Genomic DNA, 11,858 nt, shown 5'->3' with positions numbered 1-11,858 from the left:
AGCCTCAAGGCTAACTGGTGCTTGCTTCGGGACAGAGGTGTTAGCCAGTAGTAGCCACTCGGTTGCATGCTGCTAGCTGTGATACGGTGTAATTGTCCAGAGCTTGCGTCAGGAATCCGGTGATGTGGTAGAGAAAAAGCAGTCCTATACGCTCTGGGTTGATATCGCGCTTGCAGACTGGCAGGTATTGACCCGGTATTGAAGCTGGCTGTGTCCGAGTTGAGGGTGAAGACCGCAGCAGTGGCTAAATGACTACTAGCTAGTTATCTGGCTAGCTTCTGATTGGGGTTACGGTTCTAAAGTATAAAAAATAGCAGGTCCGTACCACATAGGGTGAGGCGGAATGTAGGAATGTATATTCAGTTCCTAGATGGAAAGTGAAATTAAAATATATACGAAATGTATACGAAAAATACGAAGACTATTTACACGGGACAAGACAAGACAACACACGTCATGTACTCATGATGCAATCTATTTTGTGAAGTGCACCAGTCCCTCCTGCAGCAAAGCACCCCCACAACATGATGCTGCCACCCCCGTGCTTCACGGTTGGGATGTTGTTTTTCGGCTTGCAAGCCTCCCCCTTGCAAGCCTCCAAACATAACGATGGTTATTATGGCCAAACAGTTATATTTTTGTTTCATCAGACCAGAGGACATTTCTCCAAAAAGTATGATCTTTGTCCCCATGTGTAGTTGCAAACCGTAGTCTGGCTTTTTCATGGCGGTTTTTGAGCAGTGGCTTCTTCCTTGCTGAGCGGCCTTTCAGTTTATGTCGATATAGGACTCGTTTTACTGTGGATATAGATACTTTTGTACCTGTTTCCTCCAGCATCTTCACATGGTCCTTTGCTGTTGTTCTGGGATTGATTTGCACTTTTCGCACCAAAGTACGTTCATCTCTAGGAGACAGAACGCGTCTCCTTCCTGAGCGGTATGACGGCTGAGTGGTCCCTTGGTGTTTATACTTGCGTACTATTGTTTGTACAGATGAGCGTGGTACCTTCAGGCGTTTGGAAATTGCTCCCAAGGATGAACCAGACTTGTGGAGGTCTACAATTTTTTTCTGAGGTCTTGGCTGATTAATTTGGATTTTCCCATGATGTCAAGCAAAGAGGCACTGAGTTTGAAGGTAGGCCTTGAAATACATCCACAGGTACACCTCCAATTGACTCGAATCATGTCACTTAGCCTATCAGAAGCTTCTAAAGCCATGACATCATTTTCTGGAATTTTCCAAGCTTTTTAAAGGAACAGTCAACTTATTGTACTTAAACTTCTGACCCACTGGAATTGTGATACAGTGAATTATAAGTGAAATAATCTGTCTGTAAACAATTGTTGGAAAAGTTACTTGTGTCATGCACAAGGTAGATATCCTAACTGACTTGCCAAAACTATAGTTTGTTAACAGGAAATTTGTGGAGTGGTTGAAAAACAATTTTTAATGACTCCAACAAGTGTATGTAAACTTCCGACTTCAACTGTACATGGTTGTAGTAGGCTAGATGATAATGGTTTTAGGGAGGTTATGGGGATCTGACTGATTTGGGCCAGTGGAGTGACATATTTCAACAATAACTTTCTTTCTGTAATGACTTGGGGTCTTAACTATTCCATGTGCCCAGGATTACAGGATTTAAGTGTGGATTAAAATGTGCAAGCAAGTGATGCATAGCAACTGCTAGTAACTAGAGCAACACTTTACAGTTAGATAAGAATGAGGGTTGGGGCTTGTGAAATCATTTCATTGATCATAGACTGGCTGAGACGTTTGTGCTTCTAAGCTGTTTCAAATAATGATATTTTGATGATAATTAAGGTCAGTGGGACTATTACCTTGTGTTTTACCTAATTAGTTTAATAACAATGTGTGAATTTAAGAAAACATGAACTATTTCACAAGTCTGAATCCAAGAGTGAATGTTACACAACTCCATTCTCTCTTACAGCCTCTTATAGACCAATGCTTGGTTTTTCATTATCGCATTAATGAAAGTTGTGAAGGGCAGCTATTTCATCTGAAAAACAATGATAAGGACATTATTAATCATTGAATTCTGGTTCATAATATTTGTTCCATTCAGTTCAAAGCGTCCAAGAGCCTTGAACAACTGGCATAGAGGGAGGGATCGGTTACAGGGTGGGATGCAGGTTAATCTTGGAAGATTAAACATATTAATGAAAACCCCCAGTATTCTGTATTAATAGTATTCAGTCTGTATATATCTAACAGTTCTTGGATGACAAGGATATTTGATTTATTTTTCTGGGTGTGTACTAAATTTAAATTAACACATTGTCCTCTCTAACAGACGACAGGAGCTAGAAAATGGTGTTTGGTATCCAGAAGCTCATCCAGGACCACCTGGTGGAGCGAAGAATCCGCAGAACTCGGCTGGTGACCAAAGATGGCCGCTGCAACATTGAATTTGGCAACGTGAAATACGGCAACCACTTTGCTTTCCTCGTGGACTTCTGGACGACCTTCGTGGAGTTCCGCTGGCGCTTTGTCCTCTTCTTCTTCATCACCTCCTTCACCCTGAGCTGGTTCATCTTCAGCCTGCTGTGGTTCTGGATTGCCTGGAACAACGGGGATCTGAAGTGGCAGAACCCCTCAAACGACCACACCCCCTGTGTGTGGAACGTCGTCGGTCTCACTACAGCCTTCCTCTTCTCCCTAGAGACCCAGACCACCATCGGGTATGGTGTACGCGCCATTACCCCTCACTGTCCTGTTGCTGTAGCCCTCATCATTATCCAGACTCTCATAGGGGCCCTCATACACTGCTTCATATGTGGAGTCATCGTCTCCAAGATATCCCTCCCTAAAAAAAGGGCCAAGACCATCGCATTCAGTGAGATGGCTGTCATCTGTCCTAAGAAGGACTTCCTTTGCCTCATAATAAGAGTGGCCAACTTACGCAAGACCCTGATGATCGGGAGCCAAATCTACGGCAAGCTGTTGAGGACAACCGTCAAACCCGATGGGGAGACAATCATCATGGACCAGGTGAACATTGAGTTCATGATGGACGCTGGGAAGGACAACCTCTTCTTTGTGTGCCCTCTCACACTCTACCATGTGATTGACAAGGCTAGCCCTTTCTTTGACATGGCAGAGGACACCTTCCATAAACAGGAGTTTGAGCTGGTGGTCTTTCTGGACGGCACAGCCGAGACCACCAGCTCAGCCTGCCAGGTCAGGACTTCCTTCATCCCTCAGGAGATCATGTGGGGTTACAACTTCCTGCCCATTATCTCCCGCAGCAAAGAGGGCAAGTACAGAGTGGACTTCTCCAACTTCTCCAAGGTTGAGGCGGTGACCACTGCACACTGTGCCTACTGCTTCCACAACATAGTAGGACACCACCTCCCCTCCATTAATGGAATTGACAATGGTGGATTTGGAGTGATTGGTATCCTAGAATAACTTAATATGATGTGAACTTTTGGATGCAAAATGTATAATACGTACAGTTGAAGTTGGAAGTTTACATACACTTAGGTTGGAGTCATGTAAAATTGTTTTTCAAACACTCCACAAATGTCTTGTTAACAAACTATAGTTTTGGCAAGTCGGTTAGGACATCTACTTTGTGCATGACACAAGTAATCTTTCCAACAATTGTTTACAGACAGATTATTTCACTTATAATTCACTGTATCACAATTCCAGTGGGTCAGAAGTGTACATACACTAAGTTGACTGTGCCTTTAAACAGCTCGGAAAATTCCAGAAAATGATGTCATGGCTTTAAAAGCTTCTGATAGGCTAATAGATATCATTTGAGTCAAGTGGAGGTGTACCTGTGGATGTATTTCAAGGCCTACCTTCAAACTCAGTGCCTCTTTTCTTGACATCATGGGAAAATCAAAATTAATCAGCCAAGACCTCAGAAAAAAATTGTAGACCTCCACAAGTCTGGTTCATCCTTCGGAGCAATTTCCAAACGCCTGAAGGTACCACGCTCATCTGTACAAACAATAGTACGCAAGTATAAACACCATGGGACCACTCAGCCGTCATACCGCTCAGGAAGGAGAGGTGTTGTGTCTCTAAGAGATGAACGTACTTTGGTGCGAAAAGTGCAAATCAATCCCAGAACAACAGCAAAGGACCTTGTGAAGATGCTGGAGGAAACAGGTACAAAAGTATCTATATCCACAGTAAAACGAGTCCTATATCGACATAAACTGAAAGGCCGCTCAGGCAAGGAAGAAGCCACTGCTCAAAAACCGCCATGAAAAAGCCAGACTACGGTTTGCAACTGCACATGGGGACAAAGATCGTACTTTTTGGAGAAATGTCCTCTGGTCTGATGAAACAAAAATATAACTGTTTGGCCATAATAACCACCGTTATGTTTGGAGGATAAAGGGGGAGGCTTGCAAGCCGAAGAACAACATCCCAACCGTGAAGCATGGTGTGGCAGCATCATGTTGTGGGGGTGCTTTGCTGCAGGAGGGACTGGTGCACTTCACAAAATAGATGGCATCATGAGGGAGGAAAATTATGTGGATATATTGAAGCAACATCTCAAGACATCAGTCAGGAAGTTAAAGCTTGGGTCTTCCAAATGGACAATGACCCCAAGCATACTTCCAAAGTTGTGGCAAAATGGCTTAAGGACAACAAAGTCAAGGTATTGGAGTGGCCATCACAAGCCCTGACCACAATCCTATAGAAAATGTGTGGGCAGAACTGAAAAAGCGTGTGCGAGCAAGGAGGTCTACAAACCTGACTCAGTTACACCAGCTCTGTCAGGAGGAATGGGCCAAAATTAACCCAACTTATTGTGGGAAGCTTGTGGAAGGCTACCCGAAACGTTTGACCCAAGTAAAAAAAATTTTAAGACAATGCTACCAAATACTAATTGAGTGTATGTAAACTTCTGACCCACTGGGAATGTGATGAAAGAAATAAAAGCTGAAATAAATCATTCTCTCTACTATTATTCTGACATTTCACATTCTTAAAATAAAGTGGTGATCCTAACTGACCTAAGACAGGGAATTTTTACTATGATTAAATGTCAGGAATTGTAAAAAACTGAGTTTAAATGTATTTGGCTAAGGTGTATGTAAACTTCCGACTTCAACTGTATATATACATACAGTAGGAACCCAAAATTAAAGATACCGTTGTTAAGATGAGCAATATTGACTGTATAAAATAACGTAAAAAACTGTGCTATATTGCATCCAACTTTTTTGGGGGAAAAAAACCCTATGCCAGCATATCATGCTCAAGGAAAGCACCTCGGGATAACAAGGGCAGTAACTAGAGGGGATTCCATTGTCTCTTTTCAACACAGTAAAATCGGTCAATCGGCCTTCTCTGTTATAGCTACAGTATACTGGAATGCAATGCCCATGGACTTGAGAAGTTGCACTGATTATTGTTTTAAATTTTTTAAATTTAAAACAAGGCTCAAATCTTTCCAAACCTGTACACGTGAGTTATCTGTGGTTCCTCGTACGTAAGACGACAATTGATGATAGTGTTGTTGTTGTTAGAATGATATACTATTGGATGTAATGTATTTGTATTTTGTATTGCTTTAGTGAGTATTTGTATAGTGGCTGTGTAAAGACCCTTACATGTCCAGGGACTACGGGGGCAAATTAGCTTTTGACTTAACCCAGCACATTTACATGGATGTTTCATTATTGTAATATTGATGTTGATTAATGTGCATTGTCCCCTATAAATAAATAAATACAAATAAATACATTTCCACAACTGCTCAGAGAAAGAGATTCAGTTTAACAAGTAATATATTTTTTCTCAATAAGTTACCAATAAGATTTTTATTTGGTCCCAATTCCTAGCAGGCAATGACTACATGAAGCTTGTGACTCTACAGACTTGTTGGATGCATTTGCAATTTGTTTTGGTGTGTTTTGGTGTGTTTTGGTGTGTTTTGGTGTGTTAGCGAATATTTTGTGTAAATAATGTCTTGTGTCATTTTGGAGTGACGTTAATTGTAAATAACAATAGATTATGTTTCCAAACACTTCCCCTGTACATTAATGTGGATGCTACCATGATTATGGATAATCCTGAATGAATCATGAATAATGATGAGTGAGAACTTTACAGAGGATCAAAGATCATACCCCCAAGACTTGCTAACCTCTCTCCATTACCATCTTTGACCCTCTGACCCTCTCCTTCGTTCGAGAGACTTAAAAAGCTGCAATATTATATGCCTTGCATGGCTGGATGACTCTCTGTACATAGAACTCCATGCACTCCATGGAGCGGCACAATCAGACAAATGTGGCCTAGAGTATGTCCAAAGGAGGAGGGGTGTTTCTCTCCATGAACGTTGCTTCCAGTGTGAAGGAAATCTCCAGCTTTTGCTCACCTGATATAGAATACCTCATAGTAAGCTGCAGACCCTTCTATCTACCAAGAGAGTTCTCATCCGTAATCATCACGGCTGTATGCATCCCTTCACAAGCCAACACCCCTCTTACATTTCAGCTGGAGCTTGTGACTTTCTCTTCCTCCTTCGGGTTCGTAAGAGAGTGATAGCAAAAGACTTGAAAAGCAAAAGGTAACACAAAATATGGTACAGGTAGTAATGCATTAAGCTATGCATATTCATATATAGGAAGAACCGAAGTTTGATAACATGACGATTCCCACCTTCCTTAACTTTCGGGACACTGTTCTGCTGGGGTCCACACAAATGAATGCCCTAACAAACTTCCTCCTGCTTTTCCCCAGTCTTCCCTGTCAGGTAGAAGGTGGCCGCAGTCAATTAGATTTAGAGACACGCCCCCCTTTGTACTTTGCCGCCGGCCACAAATACAATTACACATAAATCATTCCATCTAACCCAATAATTACTACTGCTTGGCCACTTACATAGTTATAAACATACTAAAATAGTGCTCAAGTCAATTAGTCAGTTTCCATTTCCCTCATTTGGAACAATGATCATTCACATTTCACACGACCTAGAAACCTTATTGACTTTCACAGGGAAGAGAGAGAACACATGTTATAACAGTTTCACACCAACCTTGTTAAGAATGAGATTGGGGCAAGGACCACAAAGCCCCTACTGTCATCATCCCAATTATGGATAGCCCACGCTACAATCTAGTGGATTTTCTGATAACCTCCCTAGACTCAATGGATTCCCACAAATACTTAATTAGTTTCAAAAACCACCTGCAGGATAAGCAGTGCACCCTCCCTTCACTTTGTGCTCTCCTCACAGTTTAGGGGCAGCTGTCTCTCCTTCTCGCCTTTCCTAATAATAATTAGACCTATTGGTAAATTATCCAACCCAAATGTAGAATTACAGTACCTAGTGCTTCACGTTGAGTCTATCATTTGAATTTAAGACCCTAAATTTAGCACACACCGACACTGGCAGAATGTTAATTTACATACGGGAGATAAATATACAGCATGTACTACTGACGTTGACATACTGTATGTTCATCTTATTCCCAGCATTAACTTTTCTCAGCACGGCCCCCCGTTGATCCACGTCCTACACTTTTGCGAGTTGCATGTTAATGACAGATTGGTATCGCAATGCATTTTAAATCTAAACCTACCTCATCCCCATATTTGTTTTTGTTTTTCTGCTCTTTTGCACACCAGTATTTCTACTTGCACATCCTCATCTGCACATACAGTGGGGCAAAAAGTATTTAGTCAGCCACCAATTGTGCAAGTTCTCCCACTTAAAAAGATGAGAGAGGCCTGTAATTTTCATCATACTTCAACTATGACAGACAAAATTAGAAAAGAAAATCCAGAAAATCACATTGTAGGATTTTTAATGAATTTTATTGCCATTATGGTGAAAAAGTATTTGGTCACCTACAAAAAAGCAAGGTTCTCTGGCTCTCACAGACCTGTAACTTCTTCTTTAAGAGCTCCTCTGTTCTCCACCGTTACCTGTATTAATGGCACCTGTGTTTGAACTTGTTATTCAGTATAAAAGAACCTGTCACAACCTCAAACAGTCACACTCCAAACTCCACTATGGCCAAGACCAAAGAGCTGTCAACAGGACACCAGAAACAAAATTGTAGACCTGCACCAGCTGGGAAGACTGAATCTTGCAATAGGTAAACAGCTTGGTTTGAAGAAATCAACTGTGGGAGCAATTTATTAGGAAATGGAAGACATACAAGACCACTGATATTCTTCCCTCGATCTGGGGTGCCACGCCAAGATCTCACCCCGTGGGGTCAAAATGATCACAAGAACGGTGAGCAAAATCCCAGAACCACACGGGGGGACCTAGTGAATGACCTGCAGAGAGCTGGGACCAAAGGTAACAAGCCTACCATCAGTAACACACTACGCCGCCAGACTCAAATCCTGCAGTGCCAGACGTGTCCCCCTGCTTACAGGTAAATGTCCAGGCCCGTCATGAGTTTGCTAGAGAGCATTTGGATGATCAGAAGAAGATTGGGAGAATGTCATATGGTCAGATGAAAACAACAATATAACTTTTTGGTAAACTCAACTCTCGTTGTTTGCGAGGACAAAGAAATGCTGAGTTGCATCCAAAGAACACCATTACCTAATGTCGGAGCATGGGGTGGAAACATCATGCTTTGGGGCTGTTTTTCTGCAAAGACCAGGACGACTGAATCCGTGTCAAGAAAGATTGATGGGGCCATGATAATGTATGAGATTTTTGAGTTGAAATCCTCCTTCACAGTCAGCCAAAGGAGCATGGAAGATGAAACGTGGCTAAGGAGGTCTTTCAGCATGACATATGATCCCAAACACACCGCCCGGGCAACGAAGGAATGGCTTCGTAAGGAGCATTTCAAGGTCTGGAGTGGCCTAGCCAGTCTCCAGATTCTCAACCATAGAGATCTTTGGAGGGGAGTTGAAAGTCTGTGTTTGCCAGCAAACAAGCCCAAAAACATCACTGCCTGCTAGAGGAGATCTGCTGGAGGAATGGGCAAAAATGACCAGCAACAGTGTGTGAAAAACTTGTAAGAACTTACAGAAAACGTTTGACCTCTGTCATTTGCCAACAAAGGGGTATATAACAAATGTATTGAAGAATAAACTTGTTGTTATTGACCCAAGATTACTGTATATTTCCACCATAATTTGCAAATAAATCATAAAAATCCTACATGTGATTTTCTGGATTTTTTTTCTATTTTGTCTGTCATAGTTGAATGTAATATGATGAAAATTACAGGCCTCTCTCATCTTTTTAAGTGGAGAACTTGCACAATTGGTTGCTGGACTAATACTTTTTTGCCCCACTGTATACTGCTGGAACGGTGGCGTACGTGGTGTTGTTAACGTGACCAGTGAGCTGAGATATGGCTGACGCTTGCCATAGCATAAGACTTTATAGATGACCTGGAGCCAGTGGTCTGGCGATGAATATGTTAGTGAGGGCCAGCCGACTAGAGCATACAGGTCACAGTGGTGGGTGGTATAAGGTGATTTGGTAACAAAACGGATGGCACTGTGATAGACTGCATCCAGTTTGCTGAGTAGAGTATTGGAAGCTATTTTGTAGATAACATCGCTGAAGTCGAGGATTGGTAGGATAGTCAGTTTTACTAGAGTAAGTTTGGCAGCGTGAGTGAAGGAGGCTTTGTCGCGAAATAGAAAGCCGATTCTAGATTTGATTTTGGATTGGAGATGTTTGATATCAGTCTGGAAGGAGAGTTAACAGTCTAACCAGACACCTAGGTATTTATAGTTGTCCACATATTCTAGGTCAGAACCGTCCAGGGTGGTGATGCTAGTCGGGCGKGCGGGTGCAGGCAGCGAACGGTTGAAAAGCATGCATTTGGTTTTACTAGCGKTTAAGAGCAGTTGGAGGCCACGGAAGGAGTGTTTTATGACATTGAAGTTCGTTTGGAGGTTAGTTAGCACAGTGTCCAAAGAAGGGCCGGAAGTATACAGAATGGTGTCGTTTGCGTAGAGGTGGATCAGGGAATCACCCGCAGCAAGAGCGACATCATTGATATATACAGAGAAAAGACTCGGCCCGAGAATTAAACACTGTGGTACCCCCATAGAGACTGCCAGAGGTCTGGACAACAGGCCCTCCAATTTGACACACTGAACTCTGTCTGCAAAGTAGTTGGTGAACCAGGCGAGGCAGTTGTTAGAGAAACCAAGGCTGTTGAGTCTGCCGATAAGAATACGGTGATTGACAGAGTCGAAAGCCTTGGCCAGGTCGATGAAGACAGTTGCACAGTACTGTCTTTTATCGATGGCGGTTATGATATCGTTTAGTACCTTGAGCGTGGCTGAGGTGCACCCTTGACCGGCTCGGAAACCATATTGCACAGCGGAGAAGGTATGGTGGGATTCGAAATGGTCAGTGATCTGTTTATTAACGTCTTGTGGGCAGGGGGCAGCATTTTCACTTTCGGATAAATAGCATGCCAAAATTCAACTGCCTGCTACTCATCCCCAGAATATAATATATGCATATTATTAGTAGATTTGGATAGAAAACACTCTGAAGTTTCTAAAACTGTTTGAATCATGTCTGTGAGAATAACAGAACTTATGTAGCAGGCAAAACCCTGAGGACAAACCATTCAGAATTTTTATTTTTTTGATGTCACTGTCTCTTCAATGAGGTTTCTTAGAGACACCAGATTTCTAATGGACTTGCTTGCAGTTCCTACCGCTTCCACTGGATGTCACCAGTCCTTGGAAATCGGTTGAGATTATTCCTTTGTGTAVTGAAGAAGTAGGGCTATCGTAAATGAGGGTCACATGAAGTAAATCTTTTGAGAGAGGCACGTTACGAAAAAAGGTGCGTCAGTTTGTTTACTTTTTGTATTGAACACAGATGATCCCGTCTTCAAATTGATCGATTTTTAACGTTTACAAATACCTTACGTTGTATTACAAAAGTAGTTTGAAATGTTTTGGTAAAGTTTACATGTAACTTTTGATATATTTTGTAGTGAAGTGGCAAAATTTGGAAGATGTGTTTTTCTGGATGAAACGGTCCAAATAAATTGACATTTTGGATATATATCGACAGAATTAATCGAACAAAAGGACCATTTTTGATGTTTATGGGACATATTGGAGTGCCAACAAAATAATTTCGTCAAAGGTAAGGCATGATTTATATTTTATTTCTGCGTTTTGTTTCGTGCTTGCAGTGTTGAAATATGCTTCTCTCTTTGTTTACAGTTGTGCTATCATCAGATAATAGCATCTTATGCTTTCGCCGAAAAGCCTTTTTGAAATCTGACATGTCGGCTGGATTCACAACGAGTGTAGCTTTAATTTGGTATCTTACATGTGTGATTTAATGAAAGTTTGATTTTTATATAATTATATTTCAATATGGCGCCCTGTATTTTCCCTGGCTATTGGCCGGTGGGACGATTGCGTCCCACCTGCCCCGGAGAAGTTTTAACTTGGCTTTCGAAGACTTTAGAGAGGCAGGGCAGGATAGATATAGGTCTATAGCAGTTTTGGTCTAGAGTGTCACCCCATTGGAAGAGGGGGATGACCGCGGCAGCTTTCCAATCTTTAGGGTTCTCGGATGAAACGAAAGAGAGGTTGAACAGGCTGGTAATAGGGGTTGCAACAATGGCGGTGGATAGATTTAAAAAGAGAGGGTCCAGATTGTCTAGCCCAGCTGATTTGTAGGGGTCCAGGTTTTGCAGCTCTTTCAGAACATCTGCTATCTGGATTTGGGTGAAGGAGAAGCTGGGGAGGCTCGAGGGAGTTGCTGCGGGGGGGGCGGAGCTGTTGGCCGGGGTTGGGGTAGCCAGGAGGTAGACATGGCCAGCCGTAGAGAAATGCTTGTTGAAATTTTCGATTATCATGGATTTATCGGTGGTGACCGTGTTACCTAG

At 42.2% G+C, this 11,858-nt stretch overlaps 1 protein-coding gene across 1 annotated transcript in view; it reads left to right on the top strand.

Annotated features, from left to right (window-relative positions):
* The window catches only part of LOC111957796 (ATP-sensitive inward rectifier potassium channel 1-like), an 11,029-nt gene extending 6,401 nt beyond the window's left edge, over positions 1–4,628 (top strand). Inside the window, exon 2 of the mRNA XM_023978814.2 lies at positions 2,318–4,628. Within this exon, the coding sequence (XP_023834582.1) occupies positions 2,335–3,435 (1,101 nt within the window). The 5' untranslated portion in view covers positions 2,318–2,334 and the 3' untranslated portion in view covers positions 3,436–4,628. The remainder of the gene's footprint in view (positions 1–2,317) is intronic.
* The last annotated feature ends 7,230 nt before the right edge of the window (positions 4,629–11,858 follow it).

Source organism: Salvelinus sp. IW2-2015, linkage group LG4p (assembly GCF_002910315.2).
Source record: "Salvelinus sp. IW2-2015 linkage group LG4p, ASM291031v2, whole genome shotgun sequence".
In the NCBI taxonomy this organism is placed as follows: Eukaryota; Metazoa; Chordata; class Actinopteri; order Salmoniformes; family Salmonidae; genus Salvelinus; species Salvelinus sp. IW2-2015.
This window is presented reverse-complemented; position numbering and strand designations above follow the sequence as displayed.